Source organism: Bubalus bubalis, chromosome 19, assembly GCF_019923935.1.
Source record: "Bubalus bubalis isolate 160015118507 breed Murrah chromosome 19, NDDB_SH_1, whole genome shotgun sequence".
In the NCBI taxonomy this organism is placed as follows: domain Eukaryota; kingdom Metazoa; phylum Chordata; class Mammalia; order Artiodactyla; family Bovidae; genus Bubalus; species Bubalus bubalis.
The window spans coordinates 41,554,628-41,580,943 of NC_059175.1; the positions used below are offsets into that span (position 1 = coordinate 41,554,628).

At 43.9% G+C, this 26,316-nt stretch overlaps 1 protein-coding gene across 1 annotated transcript in view; it reads right to left on the reverse strand.

The window, feature by feature from the left end:
* Nucleotides 1-26,316, reverse strand: part of PDZD2 (PDZ domain containing 2) — a gene marked incomplete in the record, with an annotated part of 385,834 nt that overhangs the window by 213,721 nt on the left and 145,797 nt on the right. The window contains 1 exon segment of the mRNA XM_045163655.1: nt 23,683-24,522. Within this exon segment, the coding sequence (XP_045019590.1) occupies nt 23,683-24,158 (476 nt within the window).

The following is a 26,316-nucleotide window of genomic DNA, read 5'->3' on the forward strand; positions in this document are numbered from 1 at the left end:
CTCCAGACCTGGAGACCCTAGAAGAGGAGTCAACAGATAGAAGGAGTTTTTTTCAGGTGTTTCCTCCTCCTAGCATCAAAATCTGGCTTAGCTTCTGGTGCTTTTTGTTCCTGAAGTTACTTCATATTAAAAGGAATTTATCATCCAGGAAAATGTCCTATAAATGTCCAACATGACATCACATTCTGCATCAGAGGCAGGAGAGGTAGACACCCCAAAAGCCTCTCCTCCTTGGGGCAGCCCTCATCTCTGGGCAAGGTTGCAGCCAGACAGCTAACCTGGCTTCCCCTGCCCCATGGAGCTCAACTGGCATCAGGCACCCACTGACAGGCTCAGGGGATGCCCCATGCATCACTGCCATGGCCACAGCCCCCACCAGGTGAGGCTGTGTGCAGTCCAGCCTCATGGCCCTTCTACCAGCTTCCACATCAGCTCTTCCTGGCTGCCATCCATTTGGAGGTTTGTTAAGCTTCTCAGGTGATGTTGGTGAAGCAACAACAACATTCTAGGTTGGTGCTACCCTCAAGGTCTAAGTTGAGGTGCTCATCAGATTGTCTCAGCACACACCGCAATGACACCCTTCAGGAGAAAAGCAAGCAAGCCCTGTTGCTGCAGTCTTCACGGGAGACTCGAGAGGGCCCAGGAAATTGGAACGAATCCACATTTCTCTGTCCACCTTTGTTTCTAGGGGTCACTTTCAAGTTATTGTCAACAAGGGTCTTAACCTTTCAATGAGTTCTGGGAGGAAACCAAGTCAGTTGACCCTTGAATGACACAGGTTTGAACTGTGAGGGTCCGCTTACACATGGGTGTTTTTCTATAGTAAGTACTCCAGTACTGGGGCTTCCCAGGTAGCGTAGTGGTAAAGAACCTGCCTGTCAATGCCAGTGCAGGAGATGTAAGAGGCACAGGTTTGACCCCTGGGTCGGGAAGATCCCCTAGAGAAGGGAATGGCAACCCACTCCAGTATTCTTGCCTGGAAAATTCAATGGACAGGCTACAGTCCATAGGGTCACAAAGAGTCAGACATGACTGATGCAACTTAGTCCACATGCACTCCGGTACTAGTGGAGTGATCCCTGGTTGGCTGAATCCATGGGATGCAGAACTGTGGATACAGGAGAACAGCATACAGATTTCCTACTGCTCAGAGGGTTGACACCCCTAACTTCTGCACTGTTTAAGGGTCAACTGTATTCACCATACTTCGTTTATCCATTCATCTATCAGTACGTGAGTTGTTTCCACCTTTTGGCTGTTATAAATAATGCTGTGACAAACACTGATGTGCAAATATCTGTCAAATGCTCCTTTCAATTCTTTGGGTATATACCTAGAAATGGAGTTTGCCAGTTTATGTGCTAATTACGTTTACATTTTTTAATGAACCATCTTACTGTTTTGCATTTTTATTTTACTCATAACTTACAGTAAAAAGTTAAAGAGAAGATATGAAACAATATATAAGTATATATTAGTTTGGACTCTGGAAATTTTGGCCTTTGTTCTCTAAAGCACTCTTGTCTTCTGCTATGATGAAAAATTCCTTATAAAGACAGAATTGTATTTTAATAATTTTTATTAGTTATTGCAAGTCCTTTATCTTCGTCCAACTTTTTCACTCAGTTTACAAGTTTTCCCAGCCTTGGTTATTCTTTGTATCAAGTTCAACCACCTTGACCCCTTTTCGCTTCCCAAGCAATTACTCTTAAACATCGCATCACTGTGATTTACTGCATCTGTTTTATCCTTCATCAGAACCTCTCATTTTCTGCTGGCTAATGATCCATGATCAGGAAAAACACCTAAAGGGACCTGGGTCCCCACCACCTCATAAATTGGTCAGGAAAAGCAAAAAAAAAAAAAACTGCATGGAAGGATAAATTTCCCAAAAGCCTCTGAGAAACTGCTCCTCTACTTTACAAATCAGAAAGTTTAAACATTGTGCAAAATTCCCAGGAAAACCCATCTAACTTTATCTGAAGTGATTCCAGCTTTCTATATTTATGTGGGTGATCAAGTGTGTCTATAAAGTCTTGGGAAAAGGGATAGAAGAGAATTACAACCAACACCCCAAGGGGAGGATGGTTGTGATGATAGAAGAATTTTGGGAGGCAGGAGGAACTTGACAGAGATAAGTGGGTGTCCTAAGTAGACTAATTTTTAAAAATTGAAAAACCAAGTTTAACAAGTAAAATAAGGATGCCATTAGATGAAATGTGTTAAGGAAGTGGTTGGGGAATGAACAATTAGAGTCAAACAGTTGGAAAAAACCATTATGGTGCTGGAAAGGAAAGTTATCCTATGGTGATTAATACCATTTTACTTTGGTTAAGGGGGTGAGGAGGTGTTAGTAACTGGTTAAGGGTGTGAGAGGGCTCTGTAGTACTGGTAAAGTTCTGCTGCTTGATTTGGGTGATGACTAATATAAAAATTCACCAGCTGAACACTTAGGATTTGGGCCTTTCTTTTTATGTATATTATACTTAAAATTTTTTGGAGAAAGCATTTCTGGAATGATAGAATAAGGACCTCCAGAAATACATTTTTCCATAAAAACAAGAAGACCACTGGAAAAAATTATCAAAGCAACTTTTCCAGAACTCTGGAAATTAAAGGGTTGAAGCAGTCTGTTGTTGGTCAGCTACCAAGCCGTGGCTGGCTCTTTGTGACCCCATGGACTGCAGCACATCTGGCTTCTCTGTCCTTCACTGTCTCCTGGAGTTTGCTCAAATTCATGTCCATTGGGTTGGCGATGCTATCTAACCATCGAAGCAGTCTAAGAAGCACTTATTCAAGAAAAATGGCTGGATCTTGGAAAACACAGTGAGCTTTCTGACATTTTAACTTAACTTTTTCATCTCTTTCTCCCCAGCCCCCACAGCCTTGAAAACCAACAGCTTCACAAGTATGGTAGCTGTGGAAGCAAACAGCATAGTAGCCCTGGATCAGGGCAAGTTTGGAGGTTTGCCAAAGCTCTGTCCCCAGAGAACTGTCAGTATTGAACAGTCTGATAGCTCTCTGAAAAGCTCCATTTCCAGAACTTAACTTTGATTTGATTCAGAGTTGACTCCCCAGTAAGTCAACTTAGCCCTACCCCTAGGTCATTTGTTGAAAAGAATCAGTGACAATTATTTAACATCTGTAGCTTCCTGAGAAAATATTTGCAAATCATATATTTGATGATAAAAGATTTATATCTAGAATATATAAAGAACTCTTACACTTTAACAACAACAAATAAAGGTAACTGATCCAATTTAAAAAATGAGCAAAGGATTTCAACAGACATTTTCCCAAAGATACACAAATGGCCAAAAGCACATGAAAAGGTGCTCAACATCATTAAGTCACCAGGGAACGCAAATCAAAATCACAGTGAAATACCACTTCACACTCATTAGAATGGCTGTAATAATAAAGGTAGACAATAGCAAGTGTTGATGAGAATGTGGAGCAATTAGAACCTTCATGCACTGCTGGTGGGAAAGTAAAATGGTATATACCCTTTTGAAACACAGCATGGCAGTTCTTCAAAAAGTTACACATACAGATTCCATATGCCCATCAATTCAATTTCTAGGCACACACCCAAAAGTACTGAAAACCAATGTCCAGACAAAAACTTGTACACCAATGTGTGCAGTAGCATTATTTGTAATAGTCTAAAGTGGAAATGATCCAAGTGTCCATCAACTCATGGTCAAACAGATGTGGTACATCCGTACTATGGAACACTATTTGGCAATATAAAGGAATGAAGTGCTGAAATATGCTACTACACAGACGAACGTTAAAAGCATTATGCCAAGTGAGAGAAGTCAGGCACAAAAGACCACATACTGAACTATCCAGAAGAGGCAAATCCATAGAGACAAAAAGTAGATTAGTGTCACCAGGGGCTAGGAGAAGGGAGAAATGGGGAATGACTGGTAATGGGTATAGAGCTTCTCTTTGGAAGGATAAAAATGTCTTAAAAGTAGATATTGGTGATATTCAACTCTGTGAACATATAAAACCACCCAATTATACACTTGAAAAGGATAAATTGTATATGTAAATTGTACTTTAATAAAACTGTTGTAAAGCAACAAAGTTTACTTTAATAATTCCTTAATATCATTATAATCATATTATCCCTACACAGGGGTAAAGCAGTTTTCTAAAGCATGGATGCGAGTTCCCATAAAATCAGGGACATGGATTGTATGGGGCTTCCCAGGTGCCGCTAATGGTAAACAACCTGCCTGCCAATGCAGGAAATGTAAGAATTGTGGGTTCGAACCCTAGGTTGGGAAGATCCTCTGGTGGAGGGCGTGGCAACCCACTCCAGTATTCTTGTCTGGAGGATCCCTGGACAGAGGAGCCTGGCAGGCTACAGTCCACAGGGCTGCAGAGAGCCAACACAACTAAAGCAACTTAGCACGCACACGCGGATGTCCTGTACACCAATATTTCCCCAATACATACAACCAGGGCTAAAATATAGTAGGTGGTCAATAAATCTCCTTATATGAATAAAACAGTGGAGAGATTAAGAAACTATTTAGAACCAGATTTCCCAACTTTTGATTCTTTCTTTCTGATTCTTCCTTCCGTAGTAAGTATAGAGGTGTGGTAGACAGTGATATAATGAATAAGGAATTTGAGGTGACCTGGCCAGGATGCCAGGTACACTCCTTATTGGGAAATGGATATGCTGTTTATTTAAGATGGAGGTGCTCTCTTTGGAGATAGAGATGCTACCTGGGGGGGCGGGGGGGGGGTGCGGGTGGGCAGTGATTGGAAGAGCATCCCAGCCAAAAAAATCTCAGGTCTTGGAGGCAGGTAAACCTGGCCTTGGTTCCAGGCTTTGTTCCTTAGCAGGGATGTTTGCCTAATCTTTCTCAGCCTAAATTTCCTCATCTGTAAATGCAGATGATAACACACTGTTGTGTTGTTGTAAGAATTAAGTGGGAAGAGTATGTGTAATGCATATGACTCATATGTAACATTTAATAAATATTTTCATTGACATTGTTAACATCTAATGACCAAGCAGGTTTTTTCAAATACCTTATTAAAAAATGGAGATGGACCAGTACTTGTTTTCATCTTTCTCAGAAGGGCCTGAACAAGGTGGAGAAAAAAAATGAACTCCTCTTCACCATGGCTCTTGCTCCCCAGCAGCCATCAGCCTGGCTTGAAACCAACACAGTTATCGCAAGTTATCTGGGTTGGTGAGGGGTGCGTAGTCAAAGATATGCAATAGGGGCTATCTTACCCTTAGGAGAGAAAAGGTACACAGGCAATTTATACACATGTCAACCAGTTACTTCTCCCTCCCCCCATTTTATGATGGTCTCATGTTTAATTGTTTTTCTTATTAAAAAGCAATATTTACTACAGGCCATAAAAATGCAAACTATATCCAGGTACATAAAGGAGAGCCAACTGAATCTGAATTGGTTCCTATCAGAAGCTGTTACTTCATTAAAATAAAAAAGCTTTCATTTTGCTTGATACAGGATAATAACATACCTGTAGAAATACTAGAGAACATTCTCTAATGCTGGGAAGACTAGTGACTGCTTAAGATTTACATTATGTAAAGCCACCAGCACAATGGCTGGCACATGGGAGGTCCTCAGGAAATGGTCACTATTATTTCCAATGGCCTCTCCCAGACACTCTGTGTAGGATGTACTATGAAATAAACAATGGAAGAGTGCCCTCCAGAGGCCACTGGGATTCAGCTCCGCTGACAGCTGCAAGTCTGGAAAGACCAAAGAGCAACTCAGTTTTGTGAGGACAAGGAAATCGAGTGCAAACAAGTTCCGTTAGGCGCCGTGGGAACTGGTGCATGGGAACCACAAGTCCCCAAGACCCGAGAAGCTCCTGTCGCATCCCTCTCCCCCTGGGGACACTCTCAGCCCTGACCATTTCTGCATGTCCACTCTGTGTGGCTCTAAAGGGATCAACTTCCTCTTGATGTCTGCCCTTCTGTGACTTCAGGCATGTGGCTCTGGCTTTCCTTGGACAGGATTCTGGTCCTGACTCCTTTTGACCTTTCAGCTCATCTCAAAGAGTGAAGCAGCTTGGTCTCTCATTGGCTTGACTCCAAATTCCCAGGAGACCAAACTAATGACCAGTCTAGAGGCGGATGGTCAGTTGCTACTGGAAGTAGGGGTCTGTGTGTGTGTGTGTGTAGACAGAACCAGGGTCACTTGGTAGAAAACAGAATTAGCACATACAGAATATATAGAATTCTGAGAGGCACTTTAAAGAGGCTACTTTTCTCATAACAATGAGCTAATATTTATAGTTTACCATGCACCATGTACCCTACAAGGAACTTTATAAGCATCATCTCATTTAATCTCCAATTAAATAATTAAATCTCATTTGAGCTTCAATGCTTTGGCTACCTGATGTGAAGAGCCAACTCATTGGAAAAGACCCTGATGCTTGGAAAGATTGAGGGCAGGAGGAGAAAGGGGTGACAGAGGATGAGATGGTTGGATGGCATCACTGACTCAGTGGACATGAGTTTGAGCAAGCTCTGGGAGATGGTGAAGGACATGGAAGCCTGGTGTGCTGCAGTCCATGCGGTCACAAAGGGTTAGACACGACTTAGTGACTTAACAACAGTAACGTTTAATCGCACGACCTGCTTGTGAAATGTGATTGTGTTATCATCTCCCACCTTCAGCAGTAACTGCTGGTAACAATGGTTGTATATCTTTCAGTAATTTATTTGATGCATTTTATTCCCATTTTAAACACAAGGGAATTGAAGCTTAGAGAGATAGAGTATATTATCTGATTAGGAGTGACAGCATTTTATACATGTGAAATGATTAGTAAATGACCTAAGAATGATTAAGTACTAAATTGTGTGTTGCCACTGTATTCGTTTTCATTGCTGTGTAACAAATGCCCCACAGATGTAGAGGCTTTGGAGCTACCCCCATGGCTAAGCTTGCAGTCCTGCAGGTCAAAGGTACAGTACCGCACGACGGTGCTCTTTTCTTGGTGTTTCATGAGACTGACCTAGGTTCTAGCTGGCGCTGCCGACAATCTCATCTGGGGCTCAGGGACCTCTTCTGAGCTCATTGGTTGTTGGCAGAGTCAGGTTCTTTGCACTTTTAGGAAAGAGGTCCCCATTGTCCTCCTAGTTGTCAATCATGGACTGCTCTCAGGTCCTAGAGGTTGCGCCCTTCCACGGCCAGTTCACACCATGGATATCTGCTTTCCTGCAGGTCAGCTGGAGCATGTCTCCCTGGCTGCCCCTTCTGCCACCAGCCGGGGAACACTCTGCTTTTCAACGGCTTGTATGATTGGGTCAGGCCCACCCAAATAATCTCCCCCTCTTAAGGTCGACTCTTTATGACATACCTTATCATGGGAGTAAAATTCATCCAGTTCACAGTCCTGAGGGATGTGAGGATGTGTACAAGGTGGGAGTGTGTGGAATCCTGGGTCCTATCTTAGAATCCTGCCTATTACCACCAGGAAAATAGATTTTGTGTGTGCAGGTCAGAACTGTTCCCAGAAGGGGGAGAAGGAGGTGGGAGGGGAATTGGCCTGGGCCTTGAAGGATGGGCCATACTAGAAAAGACAGTATTCTCCTGAGATGGCTTTAGAAACTCAACACCATGACTCAAGAAAATTTGGGGAAATTAATGGGTAACAATTTCAAACAATATCAGGAAAAGCTTCAGCACTGAGATGGAGGAGGAAGTCAGTACTACTAGATGTTACAACATGATCAAAATACTATGTGATAAGCATAAAAATAGACGTACGGGTGAGAACAAAAATAGGATATCCAGAAATAGAAATGTATGTATGTGTGTATGTGTGTCTATCACAATAAATCAAGCCCCATAACTTAAGAAAATTAATTCCTACTAAATGATGTTTGGATAATTACACAGCAATTTAGAAGAGAGACATAAAATTTCCACTATACATCAAAACAAATGTCAGCTAAATTAAATTTTAAGTTATCAAGATAAATTTAAAATACAGTTGTGAAAATTGACAGAAGAGAGTTTCAGGTCTTTGAGAAGGCAGCAACATCCTAAGATTAAAGCAGTGAAAAGGCAATTACAGGAGAAAAAAGCTCAAACTCATCCATAGAAACAGTTAAAATTTCTATATAGTAATAACAGCTAAAAGATTTATTAAAAGATTAAGGGGAATTTTAACTGCAAAGGGATTAAGAAGATTAAGATCTTTATATCCAAATGCATGTTCTAGTGGTGAAGATTAGGACTCCAACAGATAGTAGACAAAAGACATGAATAAATGATTTACAAAGGTAAAATAGGTAAAATAAAGTAGGAAAAAAAAAACTAAGGGGAAACAGCCAAATTCTCTGGTTAAATAAATAAATGCAAATTAAAATAAAATAATACAATAAATAATAAAACAATATAAATGATTTAATTAGCTTCATTAATTTCTATTCAATATAATTTTAAATCATAATACCCCATCCTGAATGATCCTGGTACACTGCACTCATACATTTTTGGTGAGAGTATAATTTGGAAAAGCCATTTGTGAAAAGCAGTTTGACAGAATGTCCTTTGACATAGTACCTTCACTTCAGGGAATCTGTCCTGGGAGGAGGATTCAAAAGGAAAAGTTCTGGTCACAAGCATTTTAAATATAGTGTTACACATAAATATTGAAAAAGTGGGAATGACAGAAAGAGCATGCTTACCTAAATTATCGCTGATGACTATGCTTATCAAGACTATTAATTTAGGTGGGTTGAGTCTGAAAATATTATGTGAAGAAAGATAATACAGACTTCTGTACGTAGTATAATTTAATATTTTAAAAGTATTCCTATGGCATTGGTGAAACTGAAAAACTACACTTAGACATATTGTCAGTGGAGATACAATTTAGTGTAACATCTTGGGCAAAACAATTTGCTATGATTAAAATATTTTAATGGGATTTGGAGGATTCCACATCTAGGAATTCATCTTTCACTTAACTGTACATGTACAGTACACAGAGACTTGTGAACATAAGATTTACTGTAGAATTGATGACACAGAAAAGACTGTACAATGAAAATGCCCATTAATTGGTGACCAATTAAACAAATCATAGTAGAATCCTTTGGTAGAACATTATACAGCTGTTAAAAAGGAGAAAGAAACTATGTTCTTCCTATCTCTAAGATAGGTTTTCAAATTAAAAAAAAAAAATTAAGATGCAGAATAGCATGGATAGTGTGCCCCTGTTTGTCTAAAACAGAAATAACACAGAGAACTTGGATATGTTAAGAGAATTCTTGGAAAGATACTCCTAAACTGGTAACAGAGTGGGGCCCTGGGGTATAGCTAGAAACTAGAGAGAGGGGTCTGAATTGGGGAGAATTCTCAGTCACTGTCCTTCTATTCTACTTGAATGTTTTGCCATGTACAAGCATGACTCATCAATGGTAAAATAAGGTAGTCTGAAAAATATATATTGCTGATGAACATAGATGAGATAGAAATAGACAAATCTATTGAGTTAGGGTGGTAGGGTACATTCGCATGGTCACAAATATTAACATAGAAAAATTAAATAGTTGAGAATTATCGTAGTAGAATTGCAAGTCATTCTTTTCTTGGAAATGCCACTTCAATGTTATTTTAGTGTTGCCACTAAAATAAACAATGACTAGTGTGGGGAGAGGGACTGGGAACCTGAAACATTAACTAATAGCTTTATAAATATGCTGCTCTGGAATGAATAAAAGGAAAAATAATCAGACAAAGAGAGCTCGCAAAATGGTCCAGGGAGCAAGCAGTTAGCAAGAGGAGTGAGAGCGGCAGGGCCAGGGTATCTGTGCTTGGTGGGGTGGCTGAGCAGGACACCCCGTGGTCGGAACTCAGGGGCCACCAGGACAGCAAGTGTGGAGGGACCGGAAGGGTTTAGGTTCACACCTGCAGAGCCCAAGGAAGCCAGCTCTCTGGAGAACCAGTCAAGGAGGACTGCTGGGCACTGGACTGATGGGAAACATTTAGATCCCGCAAATCTCAAATGAGATGTTTCTGTAGTGGCTAGGGTTAACCTTTATATTGTGAGATGACTACTCTAGAATTGTTGACTTCTTATGCTCAGAAAAAAAAAAAGATACAAGCATGCACCCCGTGTGTGTGTGTATGTGCATGCATGTGTGCTTGCTCAATCACTAAGTCATGTCTGACTCTTTGCAACCCCATGAACTGTATGGACTGTAGCCCGCCAGTATCCTCTGTTTATACTGGAGTGGGTTGCCATTTCCTTTTCCAGGGGATCTTCCCAACCCCAGGGATCGAACCCATGTTTCCTGAGTTGGCAGGCAGATTCTTTATCTCGGAGCCACTTTAGAAGCCCATACATACATAGGGTTGGCCAAAAAGTATGGAAAACCCAAACACACTTTTCGGCCAACCCAAAATATACATATACATGTGTTTATTTATTAAACATGTACACATATTAGTACATATACACATTATAAAACACTTATGTAAAAGCTAAATTTTTAAAATATATACTTAATATGAAGTGCTTAATACTTTAAAATCTTTTTCACCTTTACTAAAATAAATTATACACAGTGAATATTACTTTTAGTTAAAGCTATATAGTTAAATATACTCCAAGGGCTTCAAAAACTTGGCTTAACATTTTGGAATGTGATAATTCACAAGTACAATTTTAAGTTCAAAATAAATGGATGTTGGTTTTAAAGTCTGCCATAGCTGAAGCTACCTCGCAAGGACAGGGAGGCCCAAATGGAAACAGTACATTAGCGGTAGCACATAATAAAAAGTTGTTTTCATTTTGTAGCCCTATCCACTTTTGCAAAGGTTTTAGTTAAAATTTTGTGTTAATTTTCAACTTGGAGTTTGCTTTGCCAAGTTATTGGGAGGTACTGTTTTTTTAAAATAATTTTTAACATAAGTTTTGTAAAACTCTATGGAAGATTTAAAAAATAGAAAATTTTGTTCTCAAGATTTCAAATATGTGCCTATGAAACTTTTTGTTGGCATATATAATATTTTGGCAAAAAAAGTAATAAGCATGGAAACATATCCAAAAATCCATTTTGAAAATACTCTTTCTATAGCATGAATTTCTTTCAAGTAGTAGTTAGTGCTTTGTTTTATTTTTAATGGGAGTATAATTGCTTTACAATGTTGTATTAGTTTCTGCTGTACAAGGAAGTGAATCAGCTGTAAGTATACATATATACCCTCCCTCTTGAACCTCCCTCCTACCCCACTCCCCTTCCGCCCCCCTGCCCAGGTCAAGACGGAACTGAGCTGAGCTCCCTCTGCTATACAGCAGCTTCCCACAGGCTATCTATTTCCACACGGTAGTGTATATATGACCCCCTCTAGTGTTCTTGCCTGGAGAATCCCAGGGACGGGGGAGCCTGGTGGGCTGCCGTCTATGGGGTCGCACAGTGTCGGACACCAGTGCAGCGACTTAGCAGCAGCAGCAGCAGTGTATATATGTCAGTCCTGCTCTCCCAGTTCATCTCATGCTTCCCTTCCCTGCTGTGTCCCCATGCCAGTTCTCTACGTCTGTGTCTCTATTCCTGCCCTGCAAACAGGTTCATTTGTACCATCTTTCTAGGTACCATACATATGTGTTAATATACCACATTTGCTTTTCTCTTATTTCACTCACTATGACAGACTCTAGGTCCATCCACATCACTATAAATGACCCAATTTCATTCCTTTTTATGGCTGATGGCAGAAAGTGAAGAGGAACTAAAAAGCCTCTTGATGAAAGTGAAAGTGGAGAGTGAAAAAGTTGGCTTAAAGCTCAACATTCAGAAAACGAAGATCATGGCATCTGGTCCCATCACTTCATGGGAAATAGATGGGGAAACAGTGGAAACAGTGTCAGACTTTATTTTTTAGGGCTCCAAAATCACTGCAGATAGTGGCTGCAGCCATGAAATTAAAAGACGCTTACTCCTTGGAAGGAAAGTTATGACCAACCTAGATAGCATATTCAAAAGCAGAGACATTACTTGCCAACAAAGTTCCATCTAGTCAAGGCTATGGTTTTTCCTGTGGTCATGTATGGATGTGAGAGTTGGACTGTGAAGAAAGCTGAGCTTTTGAACTGCGGTGTTGGCGAAGACTCTTGAGAGTCCCTTGGACTGCAAGGAGATCCAACCAGTCCATCCTAAAGGAGATCAGCCCTGGGATTTCTTTGGAAGGAATGATGCTAAAGCTGAAACTCCAGTACTTTGGCCACCTCATGCGAAGAGTTGACTCATTGGAAAAGACTCTGATGCTGAGAGGGATTGGGGGCAGGAGGAGAAGGGGACGACAGAGGATGAGATGGCTGGATGGCATCACTGACTCGATGGACATGAGTCTGAGTGAACTCTGGGAGTTGGTGATGGACAGGGAGGCCTGGCGTGCTGCGATTCATGGGGTCGCAAAGAGTCGGACACGACTGAGCGACTGAACTGAACTGAATATTCCATTGTATATAGGTACCACACCTTCTCCATTCATCTGTCGATGGACATTTGGGTTGCTTCCAAATACTTCCTTATTCATTCTTTCAATATCATCTTTACCTTGGAAAGACAGATTATGTGTGTGTGTGCTTGCAGAAATAGCCTCCAGGAAGCAAGCCATTGAAAACTACTTGTTCACAGATAAAGTGGGCAGATTTGGAACAACTGTCTTTTTTGTAGAAGGCAAACACTGCACAGCCATCTTAAAGTTGGATTACTCTAAATGCTTTGCCTCAAGATAAACATCAGACCTCTACAGAGTAAAACATTTCCACGGTCATTCCCCATCTTAGTACAGAGAAGAATAAAAATTCTACTACTTTTCAAAGTCTTCTTTTTACAAAATTAACCAAACGGATGACTTTCTTCAGCATTTTTGGCACTTCTGACTTTAGCTTCTTTGCTGTCTCAACTGTCCTAGGACCAATGCAGTGAATCACTTTCATGTTCTGGCCTATTTTTATAACCTTACCCTGAATTTAAAATTTGAATCAAAGCAGCTGTTACCTTATATAATTTCTCCATAAAGCATTATTGTAACTAAAGAAGTCATTGCCTTTTGAAAATATATCTTTTTTGGTATCTCTTTCTTTAGTGACTCAGGAATAAGTAGGTGTCCTATCGTGTTACTGAAGCAGAACCAAGCAAATACCCTTATTTGGAACATGTGAGAATCAGCGATACTTTATTTCCAGCCACACAGCAAACTGCCACAAGGCAAACTGTTTCTTTAAAACTTCGGCAAGCTTTCTGTGCACCTTCCAGCAGAATTTGCTGACAAAATCGGGCATTTTATGGTATAGCTATATTGTTTTCCATATATTATTTTAGCTCTTTTTAAAACTGCATCAGTAAGAATGAGTGTTTTCCTCATGGCGTGTGACTTTTTGCCGTAAGCAATTAAGTAAAAAGAAATTTCAAAGAGGCTCTTAAAATATTCAGTTTAGTAAAATTCTGGACTAGATTTAGCACTGCATAGTTCTTAACACTGCTAAAACATTTAACATTATTTGTATGCATGTGGTTGATATTTAGATTTTAAATATCTTGCTAATTATCACGGCCTTGTACCATCATTAGGGATTATCTCAAGGCACAATCTATGCTTATGGTGAGGTTTTTCTTTAATAACAGAGGCTGGAAATTTGTATTTCCCATAGCCTTTTGAAAGCTTTGACCTTTAATTATTTTGTCTGATTTCTTGTCAATCTGAATAGATTGTCATTGGTTTAACTTATAATGTGGTTGAGCACATATCAGCAGGAAAGCAAGGGTCAACCCATCCATTTCCTTATGGTTTGCTTGCACCTGCATTGATTATTTTTCATCTTCTTTTTTAGCCCCTCAAGAATTTTAGTTTATCTGTTCATTTGGTAAAGTTAATTTAAATCCAACAAAATACGTACTTTAATTCATAAGCCTACTTCTCTGAGTGAGCCTACATAAGTTACAGATCCTTGAAATGAGTTAAAAGTGAATTAATCAATGAGCAGGCCTTTGTGGGTCACGATCTCTTCCCTCAGGATACAGCACAGAACACACAGGACATGGGACCCTCCTAGGGTCTGACATACAGATTAAGGATGCCATGTCGGCTCATATCTAAAATATTAGCCAAGCTCAATTTCTTATTTTTTTAAGATAAATATATATCCTGAGAGGTTAATAACTTTTCCCCTTCCCCCATGGATCTTCTCATCCCACCTGGATGACGAACTTTCTAGAGCAAGAACCATTTCCAGTGACTACCGCTGATGCCCTCTCTGCCTATTCTGCTGGGTCAGACAAGGACCTCCCAGCAATGCACATGCGGACTAAATAAAACCCTTGAGTCAGGAAAAACCCTCCAGACTTGCCATGCAGTTTGACAGAGACCTGTACTTAATGGAGCTTGAGTTTTTAAAGACACCTACTTCCTCTTCCCCTGATAATAGTTCAGACCTCCTTCAGGGACATTTGTGAAAATATATCTGTGACCCCAAAGGTCAAAAGTTTCTTAATAAATCCCAGCCCCATTTAAATGGACTAGCCTTCAAGTCCAGCTTAAGGGCACAGCAAACACACACTTCAGCTTGGGAAAGAGCCTAGCCCACCATCTCCCTCTGCCATCCCCCAGACCTGGAAAGGCTAAATTTAAGTCCAAAAGATGTTATAAATGATAGAATCATTCTTTTTCGGGTGGGATAAGCCAGCTAATCAGACTATTGCTGACACCCCTGCCTCCAGCTGTCTGTGACCCAGAGGTACAAAAGACCCAGATACTCACACCTTTGGGTGTTGCTCTGTCCATTTCAACACTGGAAAGCCCTGTCATCCAAAACACCATTAACAGTGACATCTCCACATCATTTATTTTAAACAGCTTAACTTAACTCACACTCTCAAAATCTTTGGAGAAAGACAAAGAAGAGTCTCATGAAGACATATACGTAGCTTTTGAAAACTCATGTTTTGTGCTGTGGGCTTAGTCACTTGGTCGTGTCTGACTCTTTGCGACCTCATAGACAGTAGCTCACCAGGCTCTTCTGTCCTTGGGGCTTCTCCAGGCAAGAATACTGGAGTGAGTTGCCATGCCCTCCTCCAGGGGATCTTCCCGACGCAGGGATTGAACCCAGGTCTCCTGCATTGCAGTCTGATTCTTTACTGTCTGAGCCAGCAGGGAAGCCCAAGAATACCGGAGTCCTATCCCTTCTCCAGGGCATCTTTCCAACCCAGGAATTGAGCCAGGGTCTCCTACATTGCAGGCGGATTCCCAGCCAAGCTACCAGGGGAGCCCCATGTTTTATTATAAATTGCAAAAAACATACACTGCACATACACACGCATATGTGTCCTGATATTAGATCTTATTGTCCCCTACAAGAAGGCAGCAACCACTAGGTGGACCCCAAAACACAGGGATTCAAGTCTTTGAACCTCTGGGCTTGGCAAACAGGTTAATTAGGGACATCTAAGCCAGGCCATGTGGTCATCTGTCTCCATTCCAGAAGACCAAAGAGGGACAAGGGCCAAAACAGGTGCTGAAGCTTGGACAATCACCTTTAGAAAAAGAAAACCTCTTGGGGGCATCTGGTGCTCAAAATGAGAGCATAAAAATATTTATCACTTGTTTAATATCTGGACATAAAATGAAGTAGGAGTAAAAATTCTTGAAAATGGCCCCAGAGTGTCCAGAGAGAGAAGGATACGAAGTCAGGCTGGTAGCACTATGATCACACTGAGATGCTCCCAGCGTTTCTTTCTCTTTCTGGTTTACAGTTACAATGATTCTCACAAGTACAGCTAAGAGTTTCAAAGTGAGTGTCTCAAGTAGAATACTTGGGTTTTCCATCTCCCATGGTTGAAATCAGTCCCCCAGTAGCAGCTCTGATGGGGCTACCAGGAGAACCAGGTTACTGGGCTGAAATTAAAGAGCATCTCTGAACGGAGCTCTGCAACCTTACCTCTCTTTAAATCATAGAAAGTGGCTCTTTTAATGTAATCTCTCCCCTCACAAGAACAGACCCAGGGAGGGGATATATATATATATATATATATAATTATGACTGATAGATATAAATATATATTTATATAAGCATATAAATAATATTATATAATATACATATAAATATAAAATTATACATAAATATATAAAATATAAACAATATATTTATATGTATATTTTATATATATATTTATTCACATTGTAGTGTGGCAGAGACCACTACAACATTGTAAAGCAATTATCCTCCAATTTAAAAAAAAAAAAAGAACAAACAGACCTTGAAAATCTGCTCTGTAAGTGGCCCTGGAGTTACCTACAGGCTGTGATTGAGGGTGCACAAAGATAGGCTTCTAAAGGAATCCACGCCATTGGCTTTGCCTGCTGCACACCCTCCCCTGAGGCTTTCTGATTCCAGGAGACTTGAGTTGGGCTGGGGACGGACAACTTGCCCCCACCATCTGTCACCAAGAGCTAAGCACGAGTGGGTTTATCAGATCAGCTACTTGTCTACTTGTAGGGATCAGAGGCTCTGAGTGTAGTGGGGAGGGGTTGCCCTGGGGGGAGCCAGGATGGGGCACCTCTTGGGGGTAGCACGAGGAGACCAGGCACCCAGAGGAGGGGGAATGGTGCTTGAGTCACCCCCTGCTTAGGGATGGCTCAGATGTTCCCATTCTAAAAGAGAGCTCTGAAGGCTGAAAACATCCTAACGGCGCAGCTGAGAAACCCGCACAGCCTAATAATAAGCTTCTTAAAGCTCCTAGTGCCGTGCTTGATTTCAACCACAAGGTGGCAGGCGATGGCCGAGGATGGTCCACAGCCTTGCCCAGAAAGCGTGTGGAAGACCGGAGGGAAAGCCCAGTCCAATGGCCATCACTTACACACTGATGAAGCTGCTAAGAGTTAAACTCTTGTTGAGAAGGAAGGTTCTAGATGTAACTACCATCCGTTTAGAGAATGGATGTAGAAATATGCAGGAAAATATGATTTTCAATTTGTATCTTACAACCAACAGTAAAGTGCAAAAAAAAAAAAAAAAAAAGAAATCTGATTTCATTGGTTACTATAGTGTTGAAGAAAAAGTTCTAGAATTTGAGTCAGAGGCCCTGAATTCTGGTCCTTGCTCTTGACCCCAGGAAACCTCCTCCCAGAACCTTAGTTTCCTGCGCGGTACTATGAGAAAACAGGACTCGGATGAAATCTGGGCTGCCTTCCAGAAAGCATGACATGAAACGAAACAGCACGGGGGACAAGCAGGCAGAGAAGAATGAAGTGGGCACGGATGCAAGACCCTTGCAACGCTCCATGGACCCTGCATTCTTGGGGAATGGGCTGTTCCACTTGATGAAGTTTCCAGATAATTGAATTTTAAATGCTGAAACTTGTTTTCCTTTTAACCTTCCGTAATGGAAATCTCTCAGAAGTGTATTACACGCTTCTCTGGCTCCTTAAATGGCAAACTGAATATAATTTAACCTTTCCTGAATGTTCTAGGTCATCAGGATGACTACCTCGTACTATATATACAGTCTCCAATAGAGCACTGGGTGCCGATGGGCATATTCAGGTAGGCTGGAGGATCCTTGTGTGTAATGGCCCCAGAGACCACATTATAAAGCTATAATTGGCAATTCTTCCTTCCTGCAGTCTCCTGCATCACTACCTGCAGTCATTTCTCCAAGTAACACCTTCTAGCAGCCTCCTGACACTCTGTTTAAAATCTGCTATAACCTAGAGAGAACTCAGGGTTGCCATGGGTAACCAGAGTCTGAGCTTGTAACAACCCCTAAATTTAATTTTACACACAATTTAAAGGCAGTGGTACTGAGCTGAAGGTTACCTCTGGCCAGGGCTGACATCCAGCTAGTCAGCCCAGGAGTAATCCTCCTGTCTCAGTTGGCCGATGGCCCTAAGCTCCCGGGTCCTCCTGCCAGCCCAGTACCCTGGCCCCTCTCCATGGACCATGTATGTAATCTCACACCCCAGTAACTCAAAGGTGCGGTCTGGCCCTGAGGGGCTCCAGCACCCTTTCCTGCAGGCACCAGCATTGTTTCCTACAAGCTGATACCCACGCCATTACAGGTAACTCAGTGTTTTGAATATTACCCTGATTTCTGGGTTGAAGATTACTCTCTTTTCCTGCTGAGCAAACTCCTAGAGTTTTAGGCTCTTCTCTGCCCTTTAAGGGCTTCCCTGGTGACTCAGAGGGTAAAGAATCCATCTGCAATGCCGGAGACCTGGGTTCGATCCCTGGGTTGGGAAGATCCCCTGGGGGAGGGCTTGGCAACCCACTCCAGTATTTTTGCCTGGAGAATCCCCATGGACAGAGGAGCCTGGGAGGCTACAGTCCATGGGGGCGTTGCACAGAGTCAGACACGACCGAGCAACTAAGCACGCACACGGATTCTGCCCTTCAAACTCAAAGGCCTTTTCTGAGTTCAGGCTGTGCCCTGGGTTCAGGTAGCCTGAGGCCAACTAGTAAGGATGTGAAAAGCTACCTTTGACTGAACATCAACATGTGCCAGAGGCCTATTCAGGACATCAAGTAAATCTTCTCAGCTCACCCACTAAACGACCCTGCTGGGGGAAGCATCAGCCTTGCGTGGCTGAGGTCATTTGCCCACACGGCCAGCACATGGGTCTAGAAGCCAGATCCGCCTCGCCCAGGCCCGTGTGTTCTCTGCACTGTGCTGCCCTGCTCATATTCACTCATGTACCAAACAGTCCAGTTGAGTTTGATACCCTGAAAAAATACATTTTCAGTGGAACATGGGCCCTCTTACTTTTCAGAAAAGGCTACTTGTTTTTGTTTTGGTGTGTGGGTTGTATTTTAATTAATTCCACATCTTGTTACCAATTTGGAACAATCTGTCCTCAGGGAACAGATCTGCTTTACTTATAGAAAGCTAGGGGAGGGAGGGATGGTGGAGGGGAGGGACTGGGGTTACAAAGTATTCCTTGTAGGAAATAATGTAAAAAAATCTTCCCAGTTCTCCCTTCACCAAAAAGATATAAATAGAACATTCCAGAAAACCTCATCTTCCCCGGAGTAGGTATGATAGAATTGCAAACAAAAGCTTTCCTCCATGTGTTTACCAGCCATGCCTGCAAGATGTGGCGTGTGACAGCACCCATTACTGGTACCCCTCCCCACCTCAGAAAGTTCTCCAGAAGTTCACTCCACCACGATGCTGTCACGACTCAAAAGCATGAGGGGTTCCCAGAGCTACGCGGGGAGCCTGGAAGCAGACTGCAGACCTTGGGAGCGTCAGTCAGGGAGAGAGCAGAATGGGGTCTGCGGTTTGGGGATAAGTTTGAGACGCTGTCAGGTTAAGCTCTGAAAATGGTTCTAGGGCTGCAGACGGGTGTCAGACCTATGGCTGTGAATTCTCTGCTCTTCCTGCAGGGATGATCTTTCCAAACTGCCCCTAAGCTAATTTTTAAAATAAGCCAACCATGAGCTCATCTTCTACATTTTGCACCTGCTCCTCCCACACTTAACCCACACACAATTTTCAAAGTGTCCTCTTCCAAAAACATCCACAATGCTGTAAAGTTTCCAGAGTGACCTTGTCAGGGAGGAAATTGTTTGAATAACTGACCAGCCGCAGGTGACAGGGTCAAAATATCACGGGGGGTTAGTTTGCTAGAGCGTCACAATAAAGTACCACAAACCAAGTAGCCGAAGCAACAGAAATTTGTCTTTTCGTTCTGGCACTGAAAGTCCAAGATCAAGGCGTTGGCAGAGCTACACTCCCTCTGAGTATGGGAGAAATATCTGTTCCAGGTCCCTCTCTTGTTGTTCACTAAGTACTGTCCAACTCTTTGTGACCCCATAGACCCTACAGAACTTCTTAACTTCTGGTAGTTCCTTGTCTTGTGGCAGCCTGACCCCAGCCTTCACATGGCATTCTCCTTGTGTGCATGTCGGTGTCCCCAGATCTGCCTTTTATATAAGGATGCTAGTCATACTGGACCAGGGGCTGACCCTATTCCCATAGGGCCTCATCTTCACTAAATACATCCGCAGCAACCCTACTTCCAAACAAAGCTACATTCTCAGGTCATGGGTGGGGAGGAGGGTAGGACTTCAACAGGTGACTCTGGAGGGGCATGACACATAATTCAACCCATAACATCATCTAAGAGATTTTTGAATTCAACATCAAACTCAAGAGAAGGGGCAGAATGGCTTGCCCCAAAAGCGTGCCTCTTATTATAATTCCAAGTGATATTCCAACTTGTCATGTTGGTGGGGGGATAGGCAAGTTAGCATGTTGACACATGAAATCTGTTGCTTACAAGTAATGGTGAATATACAGTCACTGAGGGGGCTGTCTGCGGAGGGGGAGAGAGGTACATTGGGGTTTCTGCAGAACCAAATTCCCACTCACCACTTTTTTAGGACAAAACCTACATAGGTATGTGGGACAATCTAGTGTTGAAGCAAACAGTTAGTTACAAAGAGTGAAAAAGGATATGTTGAGAACATTCAAAACACTTTTAGCTCCTTGACACTTAATCTCAAAGTGCTTCTAGTCCTCAAGTTCAGGCTAGATGTAAGTTTGCCAAAGGAAGTTTATATGAAAATTGAGTTCCTTACATAAGAGATGGTAGGGGAGAACAGGGAGCGGCTTCTGTTTTCCTTGTCTATTTGGGTAAGTAGAAGCCTTAGAGTTTGTTCTCGTCACTTACTGCCCTTTTGTCTATGATTATGTCAAGGAGGTACTTTGTGAAGCTGTAAACCATCCATGAAATTGAGCACCAGACAGCATGACAAGGACCCGAGATTTGAGGTGGTTCAGAACAGGGCTCAAGAGCGCAGACTGTGGCGGCGGCTAGGCTCACGTTCAGGCTGTGGCGACGGCTGGGCTCAAGTTCACAGTTGGTTCTGCCTCTTTCTCAGGCAGCCTTGTGTAAGCCACATGCCCTCTCTGTGGTCAAGGTTCTCATTTAAGCTGTCCTTTACAGAGTTGGGCTCCTGTTCATGCTCAGCCACTTCAGACTCTTTGCAAGCCTATGGACTGTGGCCCGCCAGGATCCTCTGTCCATGGAATTCTCCAGGCAAGAATATTGGAGTGGGTTGCTGTTTCCTTCTCCAAGTGATCTTCCCAACCCAGGGATCGAACCCTGGTCTCCCGCATTGCAGGCAGATTCTTTATCATCTGAGCCACCGGGGAAGCCCTTATGAAGAGTTGTAGTAGGTATTAAATGACAGTGGTGAGAGAGTCCCTAGAGCCGTAACTGCTCAATAAATGGTTTTTGTTATAATTATGCCAGAGAACTAAGGAGTCAATCTTGAAAAATCAACCCAGTCTTTTTCTTTCCTGTCTTGTGAATGTCCTGGTTGTTCTGGGCACTGGGAGACCAGGACTCCAGGAGCCCTTGTCTCACTGCCTGATTCACTTTTATGTCTTGAAGATTAAGCAGAGGGTTTGGCCTTCTCCTTCTTCCACGCCTATACCTGAGGACCTCCTGGGTAGACTTTCTTTCACCTAGCCCTTCATCACCTGGCGTGCACACAACAGCCCCTTAGAGAAGGGAATTTCAGAGCCATGACTGTTGCCTAGTGAAAAAGTTTTGTTTGGAGGATTTACTCCCTTAGCCATGGAAAATATTCAGAGCCCAGTACACTGGCTGTTCCCTTAGTTCCAGTATTCTCGATGCTCTGGCATTTGGAGACTTGATCCTGGAGAGACTGCCCCTCCTATCCATCAGGGGCAGCTAACTCCTAGAGCTAGCAAACAACTCTCTTGAGGAGTGCACCTTTGATATCAATAATACTAACCAACCAGTCCAGAGCTCAAATCCCAGCTGTCTCTTTTAACCAACTCTCACACATCAAGCCTGGAGAAGAAATGGCAACCCACTCCAGTATTCTTGCCTAGAGAATCCCAAGGACAGAAGAGCCAGGCAGGCTACGGTCCACGTGATCGCAAGAGTCAGATGCAACTTAGCAACCAAACCACCACCACCAGCACCACATATCAAGTCTCTATTCCCCTGTCTAAATTAGCCGGGGTCAGGTACTGGACAGCTGGAGACCACCCCTATAGCTCAGAGCTTGCCGAAATTACTAAAGTTATCCTATCCTAAGGTTCTTCAGTGTACCTACCGCATCTCACCCAGTCTCTCCCCGGAAACCTCTAATAAAGGCTTTGGGCCCTGTTCTCCCCTCCCACCTTCAGCCTCCTGACCAAGGCTGGTGCCTCCCCTGTGGCTCTGCACACAGTGCTGTGCCTCCCACCTCTAGGCATCTGGGGTATAAACTCCTTCCTTCGAGACAGTTGTTCCTCTGTCTGCATGTCTTACCATACTTGACTAAAAAAAATCCTGGGTGCATCTTAGAACACCCACAGGCCTGTTTCCTATTTCACGAGTCTGAGCAAACTCTGGGAGGCAGTGGAGGACAGGGAAGCCTGGCGTGCTACAGTCCATGGGGTTGCAGAGAGTGGGACATGACTGAGCGACTGAACAGCAACAGAGTGTTATTGTAAAGCTGAGGCCTCCGGACACACCAGACAGTTTATGCTAATTATGTGATCTCTGGTGGGGGCCTCGGATGATGTGGTATTAGTTTGACTTCTGGAAGGACCAGATACTTAGTAACAAAGGTCAGCTACACAGGCTTGGGGTGTCTAGGTGACTAACTGCTGCTGCTGCTGCTGCTGCTAAGTCGCTTCAGTCATGTCCGACTCTGTGCAACCCCATAGACAGAGGCCCACCAGATTCCCCCATCCCTGGGATTCTCTAGGCAAGAACACTGGAGTGGGTTGCCATTTCCTTCTCCAGGTGACTAACTAACCCCCAATAAAAACACTAAGACTTGGGTGAGCTCCTCGGTCCTCCCCAGTACTCCATATATGTGGTCACACATTGCTGCTGGGAGAATTGAGTACTTCTGTATAACTCTACCAGGAGAGGACAACTGGAAGCTTGCTCCTGGTCTCTCCTGGATGCTATGCGCCTTTGATTTTAATCTGATTCCTTTCATTGTAATAAAACTATAACCATGAGTATAATAGCTTTTCTGAGTTCTGTGAGTTCTCCTAGTGAATCATAGAAGCTGAAGGTGGTCTTGGGAACCATAATTCACTCAAGAAACAACAAAACAGTCCAACCATAACTTACTGCCATGGTAAGTGGCCACATGGGTAGAAAACAGAAATATGTTCATTGAGATGAGATCCAAGGGGATCTTCCCAGGACAAGGAAATGGCAGGGTGGTGGTCTAAAGACATTTCTAAGCATCTCAAGAGGCTTCTGAATTGTGAGTTGGTGGCAAAGGTCATAGGGACAGGCAGATGGAAACATACCCAGGACCCAACCTGTGGCCTTCCTGTTTGAGGTAAGATGCTGGGTTGAGTAGAAAAGAGGGTCTCCCTCAATGTAATACTTCTCATCCTCTTATTATGTACTATTTCTTTTCTTTCTTACCCCAAGTTTCGAGAGAAAAGGACAAACTCTGAGCCTGAGTCTTCTAAGAGAGAATGAAGCAAAATAAACATATAAATACCGCAAAATCTCAAGAGTGTGTAGTTTGTAGTATCCATAGGATAAATGCTGTTGGCTTCTCACCACGGGAGGACTCGCAGCCCTCAGCATCAGGCATAAGTGAGCCACAAGGTTCCCACATCCGCCCCCGACTGCCGGCTGGTGCTCCCCCACTCACCTGGCGCCACTGACATCAACTCCGACCATCAGCTGCCCGTTAAGGGAGAGGATCTCATCCCGCAGGCGCACCTTCCCACTCTTCCCGGCTGGGCTGTTCTTCCTCAGCTCCGTCACCCAGATGCAGCCCACATCCAGCACAGGGCCCTGGTGCGTTTTCCTCTTCTTGCCCCCTCTGCGCTTTTCCCCATAGTCCCCAAACACAGGGATATTCCCAAAACTGAGGCCCACAGTCTCCGCGTCCCCCAGCTCCTTGGTGAGGTACACCGTGCAGATCTCCATCCCAGGGGGGCTGCGGTCAGGCTGGATGGAGCTCTCGTCCACTGCAAAGTTCAGCCTGATGTACTCCTGCAGTTTCTGGATGGCCGCCTGGCAGAGGCGCTGCTCTGGGCCATCCCCACCCTCCCGCAGGCTGTTCTGCAGCCACTGGTAGAGGAGGGGCAGGTGCAGCCCGGCATTGTCCTGGGTGATGGGCATGGTGCTCACTCCCAGGCGCCAGCATCATGAGAGGACCTGCTCCTGAGGGCCAGGCCCCGCAGGGCCCCACGTCCCTGGGGAACGCAGGCTGTCCTCTGCTCGGCCTGCATTCATGTTCAGGCTGGCAGACAAGCCTGAGGAACTCCTCCTCCAGTCCAGGCTGTTTGCTTTGGCAAGAGGAGGACGGTTCACAATCAGAGCAACAGGGGAACAATCGCTGGGCCTGCAGCGTCAATGAGGAAAGGAAGGAAGTGTCCGACCAGTCCCTGCTTGGTTAATTTCCCAGTCGGGCTCGTGCGGAGGACCTGGAAATGAGGTGTTCCTCCAGCAGTGACAGGGTGACCTCCCCTGGATTCGTTCACACCTGGGAGGGGAAAAAACAAAAACTCCTGTTACAACAGTGAGCCTTCTCAGATGGAACACGTGGCAGGAGAGCATTACAGAAGAAGGGTGCTTGCTTTTTGAGTCAGGGACCTAGTGCCCCTCGCCATCCCATTGCTGTGTTCCCTCCACCCTGTGTGAACATGCACACATACACTGATACAGAAATACATGCACACACTGTCATACAGAGATGCGCAGATGCACACGGATACACAGATGCATGGTTGTGCACATGCACAAACACACTCATGTAGAGATGCACACACAGAGACATACTCATACAGAGGTGCACAGACACACACAGAAACACAGATACACACAGATAGCTGTACACACAGATGCACACATAGGTGTATACACACACTGTCGTACAGAGATGCACAGACACATAGAGATACACAAATGCACACAGAGGTACACACAGAAACAGATGCACACAGACAGATGTATGCACAGATGAACACACGCAGACACACACAGATACGCAGATGCATGGATGCACACACGCACATGCGCGCTCACACACACACACACACACACCCTTACCCCAGACAAGAACACTCTGAAACGCTGACCTTCCCCAGGACATTTCCCTGATCAGTAAGGAAATGAGATAACTTTTGCCAGGACTGCTGCTGCTGCTGCTGCTGCTGCTAAGTTGCTTCAGTCGTGTCCAATTCTGTGTGACCCCATAGACGGCAGCCCACCAGGCTCCCCCGTCCCTGGGATTCTCCAGGCAAGAACACTGGAGTGGGTTGCCATTTCCTTCTCCAATGCAGGAAAGTGAAAAGTGAAAGTGAAGTTGCTCAGTCGTGTCCGACCCTCAGCGACCCCATGGACTGCATGTAGCCTTCCAGGCTCCTCCGTCCATGGGATTTTCCAGGCAAGAGTCAAACTCACATGGGACTCACAAGTCCCATCAAACTCACATCCACCCCGGAGGCTGTGTGACAAGACTCCCCAGAAGACTGCAGAGGGGTGCTGGACATATTGAAGAGCTCACATTCCTAGGAAGTTCAGATCTATGTCCATTTGCCTTGATGGGCCCAAGTGCATGCACAGGAGGTCTCTCCGTTCCAGAGCTCTGCTCGACAGTACGACCAAGAGGAAGAGCCGGTCAACACCACAGGGAGACGTGGCTTTCCCCCAAACCACTGCAAGTCCTAAGCTTAGCTGGGGTCCTGGCTTCGTCATGTACCTTCAAACAGAATCGTGTCTCTTTACAGCCTCCAGCTTTTAGTCTCCTCTCTTCTTTTTCTTTGGCAAACTGTTGAAAGCAACCTATGTGAGGCCAACCCCAAAGCTGTCTCCTGCAGAGAGATGTTTCTCCAGGTTTCTGGGTGAGCAGCCCTGACCACGCCTTCGTTTGTCCTGGGTATGTGGCTCACTCAGTGACAGACTCCCCAGGCTGCACGTGGCTACTGCAGCCTCCTGTGCGAGGGTGGCAGTGATACCCCTCCCCCCCCTCCCCTGCCCAAACATGCAGAGTGCCCAGCGTACAATCCATCCCTCCCAGTGCAAGGTTAATTGAACTCCCTGGCCAATTCTCCTTCTCCTCCAAAGAGATTTTCACCTCCATCCTCTGTAAACACAGAAAAATGACCCCTTTCAGTCTCTTCTTAGAACTTCACTTTCAGCTAGAGAAAGTCAATATAAACCATGCCATCTAAGATGGAAACATTCTCAAGCCTTCTCAGGAAGTGATTTAACAAGGAATAATAACAAATGGGAGAGGTGTCAGAAGCCATGTCAAGAATAAATGACCTTATTCCTC